Raw genomic sequence first — 23,783 nt, forward strand, 5'->3', positions numbered from 1 at the left:
ATTAAACCGTTGAGCTGCTGAACTTGCTGACCAATAGGTCAGTGGTTTGAATCTGGGGAGTGGGGTGAGCTCCCGCTGTTAGCCCCAGCTTCTGCCAACCTAGCAGCTCAAAAACATGCAAGTATGAGTAGATCAATGGGTGCAGCTTCTGCAGGAAGATAATGGCACTCCATGGAGGTGTCTGTGGACAACGCCAGCTCTTCCACTTAAAAATGGAGATGAGCACCAGCCCCCAGAGTCAAACATGTCTAGACTCAATGTCAAGGGGAAACCTTTACTTTACTTTTTATAATTCAGTGAAGTCTCTTTGAGTACAGGGCATTTTGGGGGTGTAAGGAATGAGGTCTGTAAAAATCTCCTGCGGATCACGTGCCCACATCCGGTCTAAATTTGCTTTATTTTGATAGTTGAGTATTTTGTTGGTAATCAAGAAGGTTTAAGTACTTAGCTCTCTTTATACCGATTGTTTTCAGCCAATGGTACCTGTTGTCAGTTGGCTCTTCAGAAAACAATTTGCTGTGTAAGTGGGTAAATCCATTCAGAGTGTTACAGAAGGATGTCAGATGTGGGAACTTTCAGCAAAATTCCTCAAGAAAAAAGAAGTAAAAAAATCTTCCTTTATAGCTCTTCTATAGATTATTTGTGAAATGTATTCATAGCATAAATTGGTTCTGCACTAAGTCCTCCACAGGGCATCCTTCTGTGAATGAAAAATGTTGTGTGTCCTAAATGAATTATTTTTATATTTGCAGGATTATGGCAGCACTAAATCTGCTACGATATTTATTCATTAAGGATAAGGAAGATGAAAATAGAGTAAGTGCAGCTGGATCTTCTTAAAATTGGTAACTGATGTAAAAGGAATGCATGAGAGAAGATATGTTTAACATTACCACTGCTTTGTGAAAAGTAGTGCAAGCATTTTAGGGATTAGTGCAATTTGAAATTAACTGAATCATTTTTAAATCTGACTTTAAAAAAAAGACATATTTTGTCTTCCTGTAGCAAGTATCCAATTCAGAACTTATAATACTAGATAACTTTGTGATTCTTTGTGTGTGTGTGTGTGTGTGTGTGTGTATGTTTGTGTATGTATGTCAGGAGCAACTTAAGAAACTGCAGGTCACTTCTGGTGTGAGAGAATTGGCCGACTGCAAGGATGTTGCCCAGGGAATGCCCAGATATTTCGATGTTTTACCATCCTTGTGGGAGGCTTCTCTCATGTCCCCTCATGGAGAGCTGGAGCTGACAGAGGGAGCTCATCTGCGCTCTCCCCGGATTCGAACATCCGACCTGTCAGTATTCAGTCCTGCCGGCACAAGGGTTTTTTAATCCATTGCGCCATTGGGGGCTCCATTTGTGCTAATTTAATATCAGTGCGTGGTTGTCCTTAATTAATAGTCTAGCTTTTTCATGAAGAAATAATTTGGAGGATTTCTAGATAAGGTTTTTATTTTCCAGTCAACCTTCCTTATTTCCAAAAGCGCCACAGAGGCTCCAAGGCATCATCATGGTTATCAATATGTTTTCTGACTGTTTCTTTTTTTCAAAAAGGAAAAGACAAAATTGGTCCACAATCGCTTTTGACTTAAGACATAGAAACCTTCTAGCTAAGTTTTAATAAATATCCCTCCAGAATGTTCAATCTCTCCCAACAAAGACTATGGGCAATTGGATGTTTCATATCCCACTTCATGTAAGGATGCTCTCTATCTTCATTAGAAATGAAATATTTATAGTAAGTACCAGTTTTCCATTTGTGAAGTCCTTCCACTGTTGCAGTTTCAAAAACAGGCACACAGTACAAAGTAATCCAGTTTGGATATATCTATTTAAACAGCAGCAGGAATGAAAACTCTGTTTGGATTTATACAAATTTGTCTTAATCAATACTTATTAGTTTCCATAACAGAAGAGCTAGTTACTTATATTAAGTCTTTTCCTTCTCAGACCCAGGTATAAGTATTTAAGAGTGAAATCCCAATATTGCCTTTGCAGTATCTTCTCTGAGGATACAGTACTTGACTTATATAAGATTTAAAATCCTGGCTTGTTGTGTCAAGACAATGAGTAGGCTAAATTTAGCCTTGCAAGCAAAGCTCTTGAAACCAGTGATGGAGAAAATGAGAGCAATGGAGCCAGGTCACATCATTATAATTGCTCCTGGTAGATATGCTTTACTGAACTGTCATCTTCAGCTAAATTCTGTTTTGCTAGAAGGTAAATAGCTCTCAGGGCCCTGAAGGCAGCTCAGTTTGGAGAGCTTTATTCCAAACTAGCAAATCATTTACTCTTTTCTCGCAACAAACAGCTTTAACTCTATCTCTCAGCTTAATTAATATATTCTGTGCAGTATTCTGGCATCTCTTCTTTTTTTTACAGGCTTATCTCCCTAACCTGCTTTCCCTGTCCATTGCTTGACACAAATAGACAACTTATGTAATTAATACAGGTTAACTATTTTTAGCCACTGTTTATTAGGCATTTGTTATTGAGAATAAAACTTAATTTGAAAATGTAATTTATCAGCTGAAGTGCAGTCTTGCAGCTGCATCCTACCGTCGTTTATTCAAAAGTAAAACTTATTATTTTTAATGGCATTTTCTCCCACGTAAGCATTTTAGGAATTAGGAATGATCCGGCTTCTGAAATCTCTGAAATGTACCCATATATACTCGAGTATAACCTGACCTGAATATAAGCTGAAGCACCTAATTTTACCACAAAAAGTGGGAAAACCTACTGACTTGTGTATAAGCCGAAGGTGGAAATTACAGCAGCTACTAGTACATTTCAAAAATAAAAATAGATCCCTATAAAATTACATTAATTGAACCATCAGTACATTAAATGTTTTTGAGTATTTACATAAACTGTAATTTAAGATAAGATTGTCCAGCTCTGATTAAATCATTCTGCTAACCTTCTTCAATGTGTTTACATATCCATCCAATAATAATAAAGATAATAAATGTAATAATATCAATGATAGAGCAAAATAATAAATGCAATAATAATAATAATAATGATAATGGAGTAAAATAAATGTAATAATAATAAATATAGTAAAATAATAAATGTAACAATCGCAATAATAAATAGACTAAAATAATAAATGTAATAACAGAGTAAAATAATAAATGTAACAACAACAATAATAATCCAGTAATCACGATAGTTTATTTTAACTATGGTATACATTTTGGGGAAAATGCTGTGTGTACATGAATAAGGAAAAGTGGGAAAGACTGGCTTGGGAAGGGAGTGGGAAAGAAAGACTGGAAATGGGAAAAAGTTGACCTTGACTCGAGTATAAGCCAAGGGGGGCCTTTTCAGGCTAAAAAAGGGCTGAAAAACTCGGCTTATATTTGAGTACATATGGTAAATGTACAGAAGGATTTAGTAAATTTTATTGATTTTAATACAATCTAGAGTGCCCAATTTTAGGTTATTTCTATATCCTGTCTTCCTGAACTTTAGTTAACTTTTGTAAATAAAATTATGAATCTTAATAAATACAATGTAATTTAGTTAATAAAATTCATAGCAAAAACCAGGCTTTTCAATCGGTTTGGAAGTGAACCATTACAATTTTATTTAAAAGTGTACCTTGCTGCAAATATAGATGTAATTACCTGACCTTGGCACACTCCCAGTGATTTGTGAGTTTTTATGTGTGAATTTCCTGCCATCCTTGGAAAGGATGGTGTTACAACACTAGAGACTGCCAGAGCGATGGTATCAGAATACGTGTAGTTTAGATAATAATACAGTGATGTGTAAGCCACTCTACAGTCCCAAGCTTTTAACCAAACTTTCTGGGATCTCTTTTGACTCAATAAATAGTGAGGTGCTGCCATGCAGACTAGTTTATGCTGTAGGGCATGCTTGAGAGCTCGTGCATACACAACAGATTCAAAAATCTGGGTAACCTAGGTGTGTTCGTTCATGGAAATAATTAGTATCCACTTCATTAACTGCTGTCATTTTTCTGATGTTTGAGGTTGGAATAACATGGCATGCTTCAGATGGATGCATAGTGTCTGTGGGAGGATTTGAGCAAAGAGGAGCAGCAAAATTTTGTTCATACAGCAATCACAGGAGCATCTGTAAGGTCGTTACAGTACTTTGAAACTTCTTAAATCCCTAAAACAAAGGGCCTGAAAGAGAGGGATGAGGAAAAATGCTAACCTTTGAGCTCTAGCTTAGTAAGTCACTTATAAAAATTATAACGACAGCTGACTCGCTGTAAAATACATTTTATCTCACTCCTGATAGTGGTTTGTTTGAAGGCAACTTCACAGATTCCATCACTTTCTCATATATTTGATCTGTTGAGGCTTAGGTGTTGTAACTTGTCAGTGAAAATTTGGATTTCAATGATTGTCCACCACCCAACCTTGCTAAAGAAATGGTTATATTTTACTTGACGTAAAATGGCCTTAATGAGGGCAGAACAATACAGATATATTAGCAAGTCCATTTCTTGCTCCTTACCATCAGACCTTATGCAACATGCAATATTAACAATGTCTTTGCAATTTAACAGTCAGTGGCAGTAGCTGCATTTTTAAAGTATTGTGATTGATCCAATCAGTTTTGTATGTGATTGATCCAGCTGCTGCATTTTGATAGATAAATGAGTTGAGATGGTCAAGGAAGCAAATTATTTTTACAATTTTAATAGGCTTGGAATCATGTTATTTCCTCTCTCAGCATACACTGTTTATCAAAGGTTCATTAAGCTTTGAAAAGTGAGTGCAACTTTGGTTTTCTGGCTGCTCCAGTTCTGAGAACAACACTAATCTCCAGAGCACCAGCAATGCCCATGTCAGTGTAGACCAGTGGTTCCCACACTTTGGGCCTCCAGGTGTTTTGGACTTCAGCTCCTACAGTTCCTAACAGCAGGTAAGCTGGCTGGGATTTCTGGGAATTGAAGTCCAAAACATCTGGAGGCCCAAAGGTTGGGAATCACTGGTATAGATGCATGAATTTAATTAACCCAGAAATGGTGGGTTAATAAATGAGACAGAAACTGGTCTCTTTTGATGGCTGTATCTTTAACTGCTCTATAATCCATACAAACAAAAAGGTCATAATAGAGAACTAATATGTCAATAGATGTGTTTTAACTTCAGAACATACACACTTTAAAACCTTTGCTTATATTCTTCAGCCTTTTTGCTAATGGATCATATCCCAACATTTGCTGTGTCTTCAGAGCAGGGCTGCAATTGGCATTTGATACTGTGTGAATGTGATAGAAAGGAATGCAGCAGAGAAGATTCCAAGTACAGACTTGTTCTGAATTATTGGGAGGGTAATCTGTGTACAATCCTAGATTAGTGCTTCCAATTGATAGACTGTTTCAAGAGTAATAATGAAAGATTTAAAGTGTTACAAATGAAAAGTAACTACCATTTGTTTAACCTCAGCAGTAAAGGGAGCAGTAAAGGGAGCCACAGTGGTGCAGTGGGTGAAACCCTTGTGCTGGCTGAACTGCTGGCCTGAAGATTAAAGGTCACCGGTTCAAATCTGCAAGACGGTGAATTCTCGTCTGTCAGCCCCAGCTTCCATGCGGGGACATGAGAGAAGCCTCCCACAGGATGGTAACACATCCAGGCGTCCCCTGGGCAACATCTTTGCAGACAGTAGATTCTCTTACACCAGAAGCGACTTGCAGTATATTTTCAATTAGCTTCTGACTTAATAAAAAGCAGTAAAGAAAGCTAACCTAAAGATACCATTTCTGCAACTTCTATAATGGAACAGCAGAGTTTTTTTAGATTGTACTGTGTTGTTTAGGCTTAGTGGCCCAACAAAAGCTTGGTGAGTTTCCAGTTGTGGTCTAGCTGGAAACATATTTATAAATAAGGCAAATGCTACATTACAATGGCTGGAAGGGCTGCAGGGATCCAACAAATTAAAATGTTGCTTAGAATTACAGGATCTAAACTACTTTCCTTCCTTAAAAGCAACAGATTATGCAATTCAGGCTGGGGGGTTTGTTTGCAGTTACAGACTGCTACAGTACAGATTTGATTTTTTCTTTCTTTTTCATGAGACCTTTGTGTGGAAAGAACTTCACAACATTCAACAGACATTCCTGAAGCCCTTATATACTGCGCTTTTTCTATCAAAACAACACTATAAAGCAGAAATAAAACACCGAAGAGAAAACAAAGGAGGTATTATCCATTATCATTATTTTCATTAATACTATTTGAATTGACAAATGTGTTTTCTGATGCGTTGATAGAAGATGCTATGATGACGATATTTTAGACAAGGTGTTTGGGCTATAAAATATTTGGGGGGGGGGGGGGAAACTCCAGATTACAGGGATGATGTATAAAATTGTCATAGACCACTTTTCCAACAACACAGTATTGTCTGCTATGTCCAAAGATTTTTCCTGAGATCTTCAAATGGAAATATCAAGGCTAAACCTAAGGCCTTACTGCAAAGCAGGTTCTTGGCCACTGAAAACAATAACATCTCTTTTTAAATCACAATAATCAGACATTGTGGCTTTTTCGAACAAAAAAAAATATGGTCGGCCTGTCATATTTGCAGGTTTAACTTTTGCAAATTTGATATGTTCTCTTTGCAAATTTCTTGGTTTTCTGGCACAACTCTATGGTCAACTTATGCCATAGAAGTTGACAATTGAACAATGCTGGAGGATCGAGAAATGTCTAGAGATAACATTTCTTTAAGCATTTGTAGGTTTTCTAATGCAATTCTAATTTCTGATTGATCATAGTTCTCCAGCACAGGTTGTTAAAATATCCACAGGAAAGCGGTGAAAGTGAAGCAGGGTTACCTCTTCTAACAGGTGCAGTGGGATCTCACAGAAATGCAAAATTGGATTTCTAATGTAAATGAAAGGTCAAGCATTAAATCCCACCCCACCCCCCATGAAATACTGGTTCACTGTTATATATAGCATAGTTCTTCAAGAGTTTTTTAAATGCTCTTTATGCGGAGGAAGTGAGTGATGTTCTGACCACTCTATCCTTCTAGTCTCTTATACTGATGATGCTTGTTACATTCATTGAAGAGCATCCCAGAATCTTGAACTCTTTCCTGATTCTGAGGGCTCCCTCACTTGTGCCTATGCCATTATCTTCGTATTTTCAAGGCTTGCGTTCTAAAATGCTTTGCTATTACCCAAAAGTAAAAATAATTGGATGCTGAAAATTGTGCAGCTGCTTGTTGTAAATTCAACTCATGCATTCATCCAAAAAATGAGGTTTTGTTTATTTTTAATGAATCACAGAAGGAAGCTCTTCAGACCCACTGTGGCCACAGCATTTAGTATAAACAGAGGTCTATACATGCACCCAGCAATGTAAATTGGCACAGTCGTTTGATTATTAAGAAATATATGGATAGTCCTTGTAGGCTTGGGCTGCAGATTTCAAATGTGGCACAGAAGAATGAAACAATGTGCTCTCCCTCCCCTCCCCCATATTTCACGTGCATGTAAAACATATGTTGGGACTGTGTACTTAAAATTCTTAGTCTCCTCAGGTTTACACATTCAAAGACAAGAATAGTGCTGCATGGAAAAACCAGAACACCTATATGACTATCCATAAAATGTAGACAAATTCGGGCTCGTGTAGCAGGGCAGCATAATTAGCCTTTGGAGACATATTCATTTCGTTCAATATTGTCTTTGTGGAACCGCTAGGCCTGGCAGATGAAATGGTGTAGAATGAAGTTTCAAAAATGACAGCTAAAATTGCTAAAATTACAGGAAGCAATGTTACCAGATCATTTCATTCTTTCCTGTTAGAGTCTTCCACTTCTGCGGCATCTACATCTATAACGGTAGGCGGGAAAAAGATGTCTAAACTGACATCTCAAATGGAGCTTCAAGTAAGTGATTCAGTTTTGGTGGAACTGTTCAAATATATAAAGACTGATTTTATGTTTCTTTTAGTGAAAGACTTGATTTAGAAATACGTTGTGGGGAGGGGTCGTTGGTAACTGCTTTGTGTATAATTAACATTTTCCCCTAATATTTCAGGTACTTCACTCAGCGCTTGTTACTTTTGATTTAATCGAAAGCATTCTGGCCAGAGTCGAAGAACTCACAGATACTTTTTCCTACTAAATTCCTGGGATCAAATAAAGCACTTTGTCTCCCTTGCTCTAAATTTTCACATCATGCACTGTATTTTATTTCTGACACTGTGATTTAAAAATGTATTTCTGGCACTGTGATTCAAAAATATAAATGTAAAGGTTACATATCCTGAGTGGTGAATGTATAGGCTTCTGAAAAGAAGTCCAAGGAATAGAATGTATTTAAAAACCCTTTGGGTTTAAACTTGTATTTAGCATACCTGTTAAATACACAAACAGTGTGTCTCACTCAGACTTTGCTGAACCAGACTGCATTTTAGTGATCCGAACTATTTTTTTCACAGACAAAACTGCCAGGAGTATGCATAACCAAGGTGTGAAAAGCATAATAAGCTTTGTGTGATGTAGCATAATACATGGAAATCAATGTAACTACAAATGGGAGTGAGAAAATTTTCTGGAAGGTCCACATAGATATTCTAATCTGGGCTCAGATTTCTTGTTACACAAACTAGAGAAAGTGGAGGAAGTAGTCTTTGCTAATCCCATCTGCTCCCTGAAAATCTGTTCCAGATGGTTGTGGGGCCCTTCTGTAGTTTCATGGGACAACAGTACAGGAGAAGGAAGAATGAGTAAAAATGCTTCCATTCACTCCCTTTCTTTTCAATTGGATCCCTTCTGATGGATTTTCCATCAGCTTCATGAGTGAAGAGCCCTTCTGTTCCCAGAATAGTTGGTCTGACCAAATCCTGTAGACTCAAGCTGCAGTGCAGATAAAAGAGCTACAAGGGTTATCCCAGTTTTTAATGCTGAACCTGAATAGTTCAGTATTAAATGGTTCACACCTTGTGTTGGCGCTTTTTATTATCACCACCAGAAAAATGCACCGGTTGTGGAAATTGAAGGTATGGTTGGTTATAAACCCTTAAGCATTTCAGAAAGGAACATCAGACAAAAAATTAAGCATGGTTGAAAAGTTCTATTGCTTTTTATATATCATAACCCCAAGACAAATAAGGGAGCAGTCAGGAATTTCCTCAATAGATGGAATGAAAAAACACAAGAAATCGGCATGTGCATCTGCTGTCATAAGGAGTATATTCCATACTTGTAGTATAGAAACAAGGAATTTATTCTGTTTAGGGAGATACAGTGATAAGTGTGAAACATAACATAGTATATGGCACTGTTCTATTATGTACTAATTTGCCTAAAACCTTTCATTATTCAAGAGTCATGGCAGTAGATGCACTGAAACCAATGTCACATGTCAAGTAACTACTCAGGAAATCTTTACACATGTTTCAGCTGCAAGTATTTTTTTTTCCTTCCTGAAGATGTTTAAACCAAAGTATCTCCATTCTAGACAGCCCCAAATAACAACACTGGGAGATCAAGATCACTGAATTGAGAATACCTCTTGAACAATGTTTATTTTCATTTGTAGGAAGGAGAATTAACATCAACAACTATAGTTATTCTTAGGAAATGATGGCTACATCTCAGTAAACAGTTATTGTACATTTGAAATTACTGGTAGTTCTTCTGTGGTCTTAATAATGATCTTTATCCCACAATATTGAATAAGGATATTAGAGTATCAATTTCTTTCCAAAGTAGTATTTGTCTTTCATATTTTTTGAAAATTGAAAACCAGTCTTCAGTGAACAGTAATATTTTTATGGTTATGCAGGAAATTAAAGTTGAAACAAATCACACACATTTTCCTTCTGAATGCATTTTGTATAAATGTGTTTTCCATTCCAAACTGAGAGTGTATTTTTGTAAATAAACATGGTCAACATTTTGATTAAAACCTTAAGTGGTGTTAATTTAAACTACAATCCAGTTGGCGTTGATGAAGCATTTTCCAAACAGGGCTTTGCTCTACAATTTGTGACTTTGCCATTAGCATTCTGTAGCGAATGTTGTCCAGATGTGGTTTTGAAGTGGTCTTTGCATGAAGAGCAAGAAATAGAAAAGGTTAAGCTAATGGCTTATGAAGACAGCACAAGATAGGAACTGAAAACTGAGTGTTCCCATTACAATGATACTTAAGGAAGTAGATTTGTAAATGACTCATTTGAGGGTAATTGATCAGATTGAAGAATGCATCAGATTTAAGACCTTTATTCTGTAGTTGGCCCCCCATGTTTGTGAATTTGATTAATCACAGATTTGGTTATATTCTAAGAATTGCTACATCTAGCACAACTCTATGGTCAAATTCCACAAGTAGGTGACTATAAAGTCATGCTAGAGAAGCTAGGCATTCCTAGAAATGTCTTTCTCAGGTTTAAAAAAAAGATTAATGGCTTTTCCACTGTCACAAGGTTCCTGTGCCCCTAACCCCCAGGAAAACGTTGGGGGCTTGCTGTATTCTAATTTTATAACATGTTTATCCTTCTCCCATGGAATTAAAAAAACCTCATGCTATTCCTATAGTGGCGACCTCTAGCCCAACCTGTTGAGATATGCAACAGAATTCTCTATGAAAGGGTTTCTGGTTGAAAAACAAAGTCTATTCTAAATATCTAAATACCCAGATCTAGAAAGCATTGGCACACAGACACACACAGATTGAAAATGGAATAGATGCTGCTCAGAATGGACTTGCTAATGGCTAAGAGCCTTTTGATAACCTAAACCAGAATAATGGTTATGCTGACATAGCCACTTTCTTAAGTGGTGGACAGCAAGCCAAGAAGTATGACAGCTGATAGGGAGCTGAAAGATTGACCTCCTTTTCTTTTCTGAGGAGAAGAAAGATGTCTTTCTCTGTTGTTGCCCTACAGCAGTGGTTCCCAACCTTTGGTCCTTCAAGTGTTCTGGACTTCATCTCCCAGAAATCCCAGCCAGCTTGCCAGCTGTTAGGAATTGTGAGAGTTGAAGTCCAAAATACCTGAAACGTCAACAATTGGGAATCAATGCCCTACAGCCATTGTTGCTTTTACTGTGGCCACATTACCTTTGCTGCTATGCTGCTGGCTATGCACCTCCACTGCTGGCAGTGTGAGTACCCTGGTGACTACCATTATCTTCTTACTAAAGATTATTGTTGGCATCAATATATTGTTCCATATAAAAACATAGCTTAAAATACAGTTAGCTTTTTAGGAAATGTGTGGGCAACTACCATCAACCCATCTCCAATTAGCTGTTCTTGATAAAGTGAATGGGAGTTGAACTCTTTATCAATATCCACAGGGCCATAAGTCTGCTTTTAGCTATGTTGACAATGGAAAATGAGACATGCAGATCACAAAACAAGAATGAAAGTATATGTTTATGTGTGTGAACTTTTAAAAACCATATTCTTGCAGAAATAGCATTTCTTTCTGAAGGATATATAGATATATCTATAGTATTGTAAACAATGAATGGTTGTAAAACTGCTGTAGCAGCATTAGGTGCTATCTGGATAGTAATGGACAAGACATTTTCAAAGAAATGTTACATGTGTGGAAGCCTTTATGTTGAAGTGTTAACATAGGCAGAGAGCTATTTTGTACTAATAATTTGATAATAAAATAAATTATTTTACTCACCTTTGCTATAGTCAGCATGAGTTTGACGGCTTCAGCAGTATTGTGGACTGGGATTATCCGTAAATTACTGCCTAAGAACCTAAAGCACCGAAATTCCTCAATTTCAGTCATGCTAGAAACCATATTTATAATTTTACACTGCGATCTCAAATAGTAATATGCTAACATCATTATAATCTGACTGCTGCGTATTTGAATTTTACAAAGCCTGACATTTCTATGTCACTAGAATTGGATTACTACCTCTGGCCTTCCAGAAGTTGCTGAACTCCAACTGCATCCCTCACTATTGCCACAGCTGTCTAAGGGTGATGGGAGTTGGGAGCTAAAAACACTGTTCCCCATCTTTGCCATATGCCTTGTAATCAACTTGATGCAGTGTGGAAGAATAAAACAAAACAGAGGAGACTTTAGATTGATAACTTTATTGTCCCTAGTTGCAGTATATTCCTAGCTGTTTTAAAAAAAGATTTTTTGACACTTCAAAACAGTTCAGGGCAGCAAGATGACCCATCTTCATCTATGCAGAAAAGATTCTCCCTTTGAAATTTCACTATAGCTTACTCTGTTAGCAAGGATACAGTTGTCTAAAAGCTAAACAACAAATTCTCTTTCATACGGAACAGTGCTTACCGTATTTGGATATTTCAAAGTGAAATCAAGCTAGGTCTGACCAAATAAGACTAGAATAGTACACTATACTTCTGTTGGCGTGTCCTAGAATCATGATGACTTTTTGGCCTCATCACACTGTTTTTGGTGGAAGGGACACACCATTAAGTGTGATGATACATTCAAAACAATATGTGCTTTCACCCTAGGTATCTCATTGACCGAAACTATACATTTTAAAATAGAGATGCAGAACAGGAAATAAGAGACTGAGAAACTTTTCATTAGATTTGACAAAGCACTTCACTGCATAAGCAGTAGCCGCTTATGTTCCCTCTCATAGTCTGTCATTTTGTAGCAACTGCCAGTTGGCCAGGGACTTTAACCTAAATTGGTTTTAGCTTCAGCTTTCTGGAAATCAAACATTCCATTACCACAGTTGCTCCTTTGATGCAGAGAGGAAAATAAGTCTGCTTCCAATATCTACCTTGCCATTGGAACGTATGAGCTGTATACATGTTTTCTGATATTCATCTCAACAAAATATTAAACTCGTATTTATTTTACCCACTTTACAAGGGAACATATGAAAATATCTCATAAGAAATTGGAACTGGGTGGTGTTTATTGTTTGCAATCATGTAGTCTAACAAGTGCTGGACAATTATTCTCAAATCATTCCACTAATCCAAAAACATTGAGCCTGCTATGTAAGAAAGTTGATTTAGATTTTGTGCTTTTGAATCTGTCACTTGAAACTATGGTCATATATGATTTTGAATATCTCATCCAAAGTACTGTAGACTCTTAGGGATTAAACTAGAGATCAATTTCATATCATTTTCAGTGGCAGCCCATTTCTAAAACATTTATAGAGACATGAATCTTGGCTTCCAAAAATATAGATTGCAATAGCTGGGCCACAGCACCACACAATACACAGACTCATACATTCTTATCCTGTGTCAATGCTCCAACTATTTTGATTGATGCCTGAACTTGACACCTATCGTTGCTCATGTAAGAGTATACTGTAGGCCAGGGATCCCCAAACTAAGGCCCGCACGCCGGATGCAGCCCTCCAAGGTCATTTACTTGGCTCCCACCCTACACATAAGACGAAGGATCACCTTAAGTTTGAAAAGACTTGAAGGCGCACAACGACAACAATCCTAATTCACTTGACTATCTCATCAACCAAAAGCAGACCCACACTTCCCATTGAGATCCTGGTAAGTTTATGTTGGTTAAAATTGTTCTTCGTTTTGAATATTGCATTGCTCTTTCATTTTTTGCACTGCAAATAAAATATGCAGTATGTGTAGGAATTCGTGTATGTTTGTTTGGTTTTTTTCAAACGGTCTCCCAACAGTCTGAGGGACTGTGACCTGGCCCTCTGCCTAAAAAGTTTGAGAACCCCTGCTTCACACCTTCCATTTATCAGTGCCAGAAAATAAATAGGCACAGCGATCTACACATTATATTACTTTGTGCAAGTATTACTCTATGCAGTTGTATATTTTGGATCCTTCTTATTCTCCCTTGGAATTTCTCCTATGTAATACAATCACTCTCATTACTTTCTCAACTGTGTCTAATTACAAGTGTTCATATTCATTCACTGTATGCTGTGCTTCTCTCTCTGTCTTTGCATCTTTGTAATCTTCCTACTGCTGAAATGTCAATTATAAGTGCCCTAAAATAAGGAAATAATAGACCAAATCTTTGATTTTGTGAAGCCTTAAATGTACTTATTTATTTGCCATATTTATACTCCGCCTTTCTCTAACTCAAGGCGACTTACAATGGCACATATACAGTGTCTCAAAACAACAAATTCACCAAAAATAGTTTAAAATTCCAACATATTAGATATGATTAAAATATACTTCCCAAGTTAACAACACTCCATCCAGAGTTCAAGGTCTAAGGCCATTCCATTTGTGTGTCAATACAATTGTCATGCAAAGGTAGTCCCAGGTAACAGTATACAATGTTATTTTGACCCTTTGAATGAAAATGTAAAGCTGATTTAACCAACCTGTTATACTATTGGGATATGTTGCACCTTGCTAATATTCGTAACATCTCTCTGGGTTCAGATGTGGTGCTACCCATTGTGATCACTTTTTAGTGGGATATGCTTCTTTTTCCTGGCCTGAAGTAAGCATCAAGGAAAAAGCAGAGCTTGAAGGGGCGGCGTGTCACTCTTTGACATGTCTAGTTCATTCTTTTTAGTCTCAGAGAATCTGGCCCCTGGAAACAAAGGAGTTCCACTTGCCTTCTCTATGTGGTTGGCCCCTTAGGAGCACAAGACTGATTTTTTAAATCATAGATCCTATTTGCTGCAGTCATAGGGACACGTCTTATTGAAATCAAGAGGATTTATTTCTAAAACTATTTTATTAGAGGGCTCTAAATCGCATAGTAATTCTTTAAAAGTGAAGATTAAACTGTATTACATTGCACTTAGGAACAGCAAATTTGTTACATTTCTATAATTCCCAGTACAGTATGACCCCTGTATTCATGGGGATATGTTCCTGGATTAAGTAGTTGCGTAAAACTGTGGATAATAACAAAACCTATTATTTTTAATGGGACAAATTATGGGGGAATTGAGTGCAGTGGTTCTCCCAGATGTTTTGGCCTTCAACTCCTAACAGCTGGTAAACTCGCTGGGATTTCTGAGAGTTGTGGGCCAAAACAACTGGGGACCCACAGGTTGAGACCCACTGGAGTAGCGGGTATAGGTTGTACAAGAGCCCCTAAGTGAATTAGTGAAATATGATAATGAAACCAGATATATTGGTTCCACTGATACAAGGGTTGTACCATATTGTCAAAATGGCTACAACTTGCATCACATTGACTGAGGGATCGTTTTCTTAGAAATAACAAGGCAAGGTTATCGCTTATCTAAACTGTTCTCTGAGCTTTAAAAAATAAATTTTGTTTATGATTTAGATGACTGGACAAGTTTCTGTACCCAGTTTCTTTTGGAAATAAAACTATTGATGATTTATTTATTTCCTACCTCTGTTGAACTTTGAACATCACATCCCACTCCTTTGGTCCATGAAGGGCAGCTGACAATAGCAAAAATCCATTCCTATGAATGCTCATGAACTTCTTTATTCTTTCAAAGAAACCTTGTCTCTCTGTGACGAACAAACTTTGAGTATCAGCCAACAAAAATGCAACACCTGGGGGAAAGGACGTTAGTTTATTAAGAAAGTCTCAACCGTTTATTTTTTTAAAATACATAATCAAAATAACAAGTTACATGACTATCCATTGGTTGCCTTCCACAGTACCAAATTTACAGCATGAGGCAGCAGCATTAGCCTGACCAGTAAAGTAGCAGGTCCTGTTGCTATGCCACAAAGTTTGTAAAGCTAGCAACTTGAAATCCCGTATTAAAACTGAACACAGTTTGCAATCCACCTCTCCTAGCATAAATGTACCCTAACTTACTCATTAATGTGAACTTCTGTTATTCATATCAGCTCATGCATATTTAGAGTCCCCTTCAGGGTGAGAAGGGCGGGATATAAATGTCATAAATAAATAAAACAGAACTGTATTTCAACAATGAGTATGAGCATAGTTCTCTAGCTTGATGATAGCAAGCATTACAATATCTTGGTGATAAGAAATGGCAAAGGACCTGTGTCAGATCTGAGACAAGTATGCCATCCATTATGTGGAAAGTAAGGGTTCTGTTGAAATGTATATTATATGACATATTTAATCAACCCAGACGTGTGTGTCCGTCCAAGTCACCTGTCAATTTAGGCAATCCCATGAACTTCATAGTGTTTTCTTAGGCAAAGAATACTAAAAGGTGGTTTTGCAAGTTGGAACAATAGACTAACTTATGTTTATAGATGATGCAAAAGAGCAAAGGTTTTTTTTTTATTTTCACTTTTACTTTGTTGTAAGCTTCATGCCAGTAGTTGAAGGCCATGCCCCTGATCAAGTACTGGGAGACCACAACTCTCTGCCACATACTTCAACTGTGTTTCCACTGTGATTGCTTTGCAATGCACATTGACAGCACTGGAATACCCCCAGTGCTGTCAATGTGCACTGCAAAGCAATCACAGTGGAAGCACAGTTGAAGTATGTGGCAGAGCGATGTTCTCGAAAACAGAACACCTATCACCATCCTGGCTCAGGAGGACAACATGGTGCATGGGAGGTCTTCACAGCCATTGAAGGATCATTGAGGTGTCCTCTGATACCATCAAGCTGTGATTAAGTGGGGGAAATGGGTGTTGTGCATGGAGACATTGGGTAACTCCTTCTTTAACAACTGAAAAAGTACATATCTTGGTACAATGGGAGGTCAAGCCTACATATATCACCAACAAGATTTGGTGCTGCCATGTGGGCTAAAGTAACCCTGTGGGCCAGATGCCATGCAGCCAGGCCCACGAGGTTACTTAAGCCCACATGGTGGCACCAAACACTTATCTTGCTTGGCCATTTTTTTAAATACTGTACCAGAAAGAGAAAAAATAATGGAGCCATCTTCCACTGAATCTGAATAACGAATCCTGTGCTTCTGGTTTTGAAGTGACATGGAAATTTCATGACCCTAAGTGAGTGGTTAAAACACATTGTTAAACAAGTTTATCATTCTGTTTGCCATTATTAAAACAGGTTACCTCACAGTGACAAAGCTATTAGAAACTGTTTGCATAATATGTAATATTTACATAGTCATTAGCAATATTTAAATCCATCTTGATCCAATTATGTGCTACTTTATGTTATAATTCACTTCATATTGGCAAGAATGGCTAATGGTGAAGGAGCATGGGAATTGAAGTCCAAGACAGCTGACCGGTACACAGTTTAATTTAGAGCTTTAACATTTACATTATCAAAATGATTAGTTAGGAATTGCTGTGGTTTTTAACTTTGAATATGTTTGAATGGTTTTTAACTGGGAATTTTAAAATACTGTTTATATTTAATCCTGTTTTAATGTATGCATATTGGTATATTTTAAATTGTATGCTAATGCTTTTATGGTAAGCCGCTTTGAGTCTCCTTCGGGAGAGATAAGGTGAGGTAATAATAATAATAATAATAATAATAATAATAATAATAATAATAGAGTAGTCTCTATTACAGGACAATTTTTTAAAAATACTTTACTTTCCAATTTCTCCAAAGTAAATAACACCTTTAAAAAGAAGCAGTAGCAGCATAATATTACAGGCTTCAGTCTCTTTTCCAATCTTCCTCACTGTCACCTCAAAACCCATGATAGCACGTAGCAACAAATAAGGTACAGTAGAGCTAGAGCCTGAACCATGTGACATTGCTCCTCCATCACCTAATGAGGTCCCCTAAAAATTACACTTGCATTACAAAAGGACAGAGTTTAAGTTAAAACTTCAATGTAACTTAGGTATACTTTCCTTATCGAAAAAAATACTTAATTATTATTAATTTGTTATTTAAGATTAGTTCAAGAGCAGCAGACTGTTTCCAAGAGCTTCCAAGCAGGTACTTCTGGAAGCTCACATTCAAGCCGTAGTGGCCATGGTCACTTCTCCTGTGCTGCTAGAAGTTGGTATTTTGATGCCCAGGGTGAGTAGATAGCCCTATGAGTGTTGGAGGGAAGTGTAAGTAGGCAGTGTGATGTTGGCTGGGAATCAGAAATCTTCTATATTCGGTGGTTACAGAAAAAGCAGCAAGTTAGCTGGTTTGAGTGGAGAATCTCTATTTATTTTCAGTGTCCCAACACCAAATCGTTTTTAACAAGTGGTGACCCAGTTAGAATACCTATTACAGTCATAGGGAAAATTCACAGTACCTGAAGAGAAGAGCTCACAATTACTGTTGTAATCCACCTCATCTTTTCTTGACTACTGCTTTCAGTCATTTTGGCACAGTTGCCGACTTTTCTGTGTTATAGTCCTAGCTACAGTCTTCGAACACTTACAGAAAGACTACCTACTGTGAGAGGAAAATAATAGAAACATAGTTCATATATTATAAACACCACTAATATGGCAAGTCTTTTTTAAATTACTAGAACAATGTTGGAAGAGGAATAAGAAAAGATATAGAGTACAATAGATCAGAACTACTTTAGACTGCAGTTCTTGTTCCTTTGCAGTTCTTTGCACTTTTTTCAGTGAATAAGACCCTCTGAACACAGTGGGACTTGCTTGTGACTAGAAGTGTATGACGTTTGGCTTTTTTCCAGCTTTATTTTATGTTTAATTCTTCAGAACTATTCATTTTTCCATGCTGGCAACTGTCACTCAGAGGACCTTTCAGTTGGCTGTTCCAAGACTGTGAAATTACCTGCTGGAAGAGATCTGATAACTAAATTAACTGTCAAAATTTAAGACACAACTGAAAGCCCATCTCTTCCGGCAGGTCATTTTACCTGCGTACACAGTCAACCCTGAGTCCCCCCTCGGCGGTTGAGAAGAGCGGGGTAGAAGTGCGATAAATAAATAAATAAACAAACAAACACTGTCTATGCTATTGAACAAAACAAGGACTGCATTTTGGAAATATGCCCTTTCTCACTGAATAGGTGCCAGTCTGATCTCGTTAGGTAGAGTTCCAGAGCCGAGGACATAGGCAGGACTCTTGTACATGTTCATGATGCTCACTATAACTTGCAATGTCATTGGAGGGAGGGCCATTGGTGTCTTCTGAACAGTGGGAGCTATAGTTGTTTGTGGAGGCGGGGGCTTGTCTGTGTAAGTGCGCATCCCAGCCACACATACATATTTTCACTTTTATTATGTATATAGATTGAACCTTTTGTTAGCTTGTGTACATGTGGTAATAGCATATTGGACATTTACAGAATTTATGTATATGCTTAAACACAGTCCAGTAAATAACAAAATAAGGGAGCAAACATCAACAAACAAAGGGAAATAAAAGACTAACAGGAAACACTGGACTATGAGGATGGCTAGATGCAGTTTCAATCAGAATCTGGAATATTTAATTTCGGATCAGACTGCCACATTGATTGGATAATGCATTTGTCACCATATGTTTGATGAATTAGGGACATGTATGTGTTTGCTGTAGTGTCTTTTTCTAATGGGCCATCTGCTGTGAAAAGCTTTTCAAATGAGGTTAATGGGCATTGTGATGAAATTGTGATAATTTGGTGGAAACAAGAACGTTTGTGGGTTGTAGAGAAAGTTTTAGTATGTTAAATAGGTTACTAAGTGATCTCTTACATCTCATACATTACAATTCTCTCTTATGTTTCAATTGTTGCCAATATTGAATCAATTAAAAATAATGAGTCGTTTCTCTGATTACTTTGAAACTCTGGGTATCCCTTTTCTAATGCAAAGTAGCTAGAGAGAGCATGCCTTGGTCTAAAATAAGCAGTTATGACCCGTTGGCTTTACTTTCCTGATAGAGTACTGGAATTCTATGTTAATGTGATTAGTGTTAACTGCCTCTATTTGTTTCTAGCCTCCATTTGGGTATGGTTATAGGGACTGCCATGGTGAGCGCTTCAATTACAACTCCCAAATGACAAAATCCATTTTTGAGTGATGGTCACTCCTTGGGTTAGTAGGTGTCTTGTGGCCAAATTTTATGGCAATTTGTCCAGTGGGTTTTGAGTTATGTTAATCCCACAAACGAACATTACATTTTTATTTATATAGATTATTATAGTGTTCACCTGGGGAAAATATTATAATATTTATATTGCTTTATTAACATAAACTCTCAGTCATCTTTGCTTCACAAACTTTGCAAACCAGCTATGGATCGAGACTAAGAAACATCTGGAGACTACTGTAGAAATTCAAGATATTACACAATCGCCCAAGTGAGTCATGTCCTGCATAAAGAATATGTACTACAATGATGCAGATTAAAGGATGTTTAACACCACATCTATAATACTGTTGACCTAGGGCCTGTGGTTCAAGGCGAAGCCTATCCATTTTTTCAGCAAAGGTGAAAAGTGTGCCATTAAGTTAACTGGGCCTAGTTGTTATTTCTCAAGTGTGTGGGAGGCCACATATGCCACCACCTTGAATGTCTTGAAAAAAAAGTGGGAAAATGTCATGTTTCCATCTTTTTTTAAAGTTACGACAGCAACCTGACAGGTAAAAATTTAGCAGGTTGCTCCTGCCAAGGCCTGTCAGGAAAAAAAGTGGCACGTTTCACAGACAGGGTGACAAAAACAGTGACAAAACCCCACTCTCTTGAGCTCAATATAGTACACTCACAATGTGAGATTTCTAATTAACTCCAGTTATTATGAATGTAAAGGCAAGGATGGTTTTCTAATTTATCTCAGTATGGTTTTGCATATACCGGTTTTGACCTTAAGGATGGCTAAAGATGCCGAGAGAGACTTTCCTAATCTATTTACTCCTCTTTCCATTTATCACAGCCTCTTTCCATTTCCTCGAGAGCTGAGGTCACGCCTCAGTCAGTCTTCTCCCGACTGCTGTGCTAACAGATGCCCAACTAATACTGATGGAAGAAAGCTTTTTGGTCTCATTCTGAAAAGACTTGTGTTACCTTTAAGCCTCAGTGCTCCTTAGAAGCCAAGGCCTCTTCCACACAGCCGAATAAAACACCACATTATCTGCTTTGAACTGGAATATGTGGCAGTGTGGACTCAGATAATCCAGTTCAAAGCAGGAATTGTGGGATTTTTTGCCTGGGTTATATGATAACTCAATGGAGGCTGTCACATTTCGGTCACAACACAAGAAAACATGAAAAGACAACAATGCTTTGTAAAGTAACATTGGTGTGGTTTGTATCAGTTTGTGGTTCAGACTAGCCTCTCATTCACACTTCAAAATTATAGCGCTTTGACACCACTTTAACTGACATAGCTCCCTTCAATCAAATCCTGTTCCTCCTTCTTGGGCTCCTCCTTCACAAATACACTTTTTATATTCCTATCTCACCCAGGGTTTTATCATTCGGCCCACCCTATCTGCTTGACTGTTATTATGTTACTAGCTGTCCCCTACCACGCGTTGCTGTGGCCCACATGGGGGTTCTGTGTGGGAGGTTTGGCCCAATTCTATCAGTGGGATTCAGAATGCTCTGTGATTGTAGGTGAACTACAAATCCCAGCAACTACAACTCCCAAATGTCAAGATTCTATTTTCCCCAAAACTCTACCAGTGTTCACATTTGGGCATATTGAGTATTCGTGTAGAGCTTGGTCCAGATCTATCATTGTTTGAGTCCACAGTGGTCTCTGAATGTAGGTGAACTACAACTCCAAAACCAAAGGACAGTACCCACCAAATTCTTCCATTCTTTTCTGTTGGTCATGGGAGAATTGTGTGCCAAGTTTGGTTCAATTCCATCCTTGGTGGGATTAAGAATGCTCTTTGATTGTAGGTGAACTATAAATCCCAGCAACTACAACTCCCAAATGACAAAAATCAATTTTTTTGAGTGAAGGACATACATTGGGTTGTTAGGTGTCTTGTGTCCAAATTTGGTGTCAATTCGTCCAGTGGTTTTTGAGTTCTGTTAATCCCACAAACGAACATTGCATTTTTATTTATATAGATTTTGCTCCATTTATTTTATTTTGTGACTTTATGTACTTTGCTTGGATGTAATTTTTTCTGTTGTTTTGTATTTTATTTTTCTGTATTGTATCTTTGGGCTTGACCTCATGTTAGCCGCCCCGAGTCCCCTTCGGGGAGATGGTGGTGGGGTATAAATAAAGGTTATTATTATTATTATTATTATTATTATTATTATTAGCAATTTGTTGCAATACCAGAGATCTTTGGCAGAGAAGGGTAAATATTCCATATTATTGAACCATGGCATTTAATGTCGTGTCAAACTCAGCCACGGACTCTGGAAGACGACCAGGATTTGAATCTCTGCTTGGCCATAGAAACCCACTGGGACCTCTTCTACACTGCCATATAATCCAGATCATCAAAGTGATAATCCACATTATTTGCTTTGGACTGGATTACACTGCCATATAACCAAGTTCCAAGCAAATAATCTGGATTTTATATGGCGGTGTAGAAGGGGCCTTGGTTAGTGTTGGGTATCATGTGCCTTTACTTGAGCTCAGACAGAACACGTCTTGTCCTTTAGGATTGTCAGGCTGAGAGTATCCCAGATTATTCTACAGGGCCTTTGGTGCTTGACACTGCTTGTTTTAAATTGTTTTAAATCTATTTGAAGGGATACTTCTATTTTTAAAAGCTCTTAAAATTCCAAACATTCAAATACACTCTGTGATTCGTAAAATGTTTCATCGCCTGAGTGGCCTGGTAGGCAATTATTTTAAAAATAATTGTATTTTTTACAATTAAGTATTTTAAGTATATGAAAGTAGGCAAGTATTTTAAAAATATGAATTAATGTAATAAGCCTCTAGATGGATATACTTAATATGGACTATATTACTATTGTGTAGTAGCACTGTTTCTTAGTCTATATGTTCCTGTCTTTTCTGTTTTCATAGTTATCAGACAAAATATTGAGAACTTCAGCTTGCCCTTGAACAGCACATAAGAATGCATCTTTGTTTCCCATTATTCATAACTAGCTGTCTCCTGCCACGCGTTGCTGTGGCCCAGTTTGTGTATATGTGTTTTGGGTATGTATATATGTGTATATGCATATTTGTGTGTATATATATATGTATTTGTGTATATATATGTGGTTTTGTGCATGTGTTGTAATGTTTTCATTTTGCTTTTTGTCTCTTCCGCTGTGTTTTTCAGTGTTTTTGAGTGATGGTCACTCGTTGGCCTGTCCAAATTTTGTGCCAATTTGTCCAGTGGTTTGTGAGCTATGTAAATCCCACAAACTAACATTACATTTTTATTTATATAGATTCTATATTATTATTATTATTATTATTATTATTATTATTTCTATGACCCTCTGCGCATGCTCAGGAACAGTAGCCTAGTTTTGCAGTGCTGGATTTCTAATTATTATTATTATTATATTATCAATGTACTTTTATTATTATTTTTGCTTTTTAAGTCCCTTCTGTTGTGTTTTCCAGTATTTTTATGAGTAATGGTCACTCATTGGCCTGAGAGGTGTATTGTGTCCAAAATTGGTGTTAATTCACCCAGTGGTTTTTGAGTTATGTTAATCCCACAAACGAACATTACATTTTTATTTACATATAGATTGTGAACCTGAACTGATTGTTCAGTTTTGTGTTGTTGTTTTTGTTCAGATTGCAGACAAATTATTTCACAAATCTAACCTGGTATTTAATTATTTCCTTATCTTTAATAAAAAATATAATGATATTTAATTATTTCCTTTAATAATAATAATGTGTGCACGCCTGTGTAATTTACTGTAATATTCTGCCAGATGCCTCAAAATAGGAATGTTTATGTTTTTCATCCAAGCTGAAGAGGTGCATTTCAAGCATACTGAAATTTGATAGCAACATAAATTGATGTACTTGTCTTTATGTGTTACCTTATGTGTTCTTCACAAGATCACTTCCGAAACTATCAGTGTCGACTTTAT

At 37.2% G+C, this 23,783-nt stretch overlaps 2 protein-coding genes across 2 annotated transcripts in view; one reads left to right on the plus strand and one right to left on the minus strand.

Annotated features, from left to right (window-relative positions):
* GLMN (glomulin, FKBP associated protein) overlaps nucleotides 1–11,659 on the plus strand; it is a 34,186-nt gene extending 22,527 nt beyond the window's left edge. The window contains exons 16-19 of the mRNA XM_060773919.2: nucleotides 753–816; nucleotides 6,065–6,188; nucleotides 7,805–7,887; nucleotides 8,039–11,659. Coding sequence (XP_060629902.2) covers nucleotides 753–816; nucleotides 6,065–6,188; nucleotides 7,805–7,887; nucleotides 8,039–8,125 — 358 coding nt within the window. The 3' untranslated portion in view covers nucleotides 8,126–11,659. The remainder of the gene's footprint in view (nucleotides 1–752; nucleotides 817–6,064; nucleotides 6,189–7,804; nucleotides 7,888–8,038) is intronic.
* Nucleotides 9,875–20,257, minus strand: C4H1orf146 (chromosome 4 C1orf146 homolog). Its single transcript, XM_060773920.2, has 5 exons — nucleotides 18,091–20,257; nucleotides 16,767–16,860; nucleotides 15,295–15,463; nucleotides 11,646–11,724; nucleotides 9,875–10,051 (listed from the first exon to the last, which is right to left on the minus strand). The coding sequence occupies exons 1-5, from the start codon at nucleotides 18,157–18,159 to the stop codon at nucleotides 9,926–9,928; spliced, it is 537 nt and encodes a 178-aa protein (XP_060629903.1). The 5' UTR covers nucleotides 18,160–20,257; the 3' UTR covers nucleotides 9,875–9,925.
* Between the last annotated feature and the right edge of the window lie 3,526 nt (nucleotides 20,258–23,783).

The sequence above is a fragment of the Anolis sagrei genome, chromosome 4 (assembly GCF_037176765.1).
Source record: "Anolis sagrei isolate rAnoSag1 chromosome 4, rAnoSag1.mat, whole genome shotgun sequence".
In the NCBI taxonomy this organism is placed as follows: Eukaryota; Metazoa; Chordata; class Lepidosauria; order Squamata; family Dactyloidae; genus Anolis; species Anolis sagrei.

What these genes read in the sequence shown, in the direction of transcription:
- C4H1orf146 (XM_060773920.2), bottom strand. Translation starts at nt 18,159, where the DNA reads ATGACTGAAAGCAGTAGTCAAGAAAAGATGAGGTGGATTACAACAGTA. An exon ending in ATGTTCAAAGTTCAACAGAG is followed by an intron (nt 11,725 to 15,294) that starts GTAGGAAATAAA and finishes TCGGTGCTTTAG; the next exon opens with GTTCTTAGGCAGTAATTTAC. An exon ending in TCATGCTGACTATAGCAAAG is followed by an intron (nt 10,052 to 11,645) that starts GTGAGTAAAATA and finishes CTTCATGCAAAG; the next exon opens with ACCACTTCAAAACCACATCT.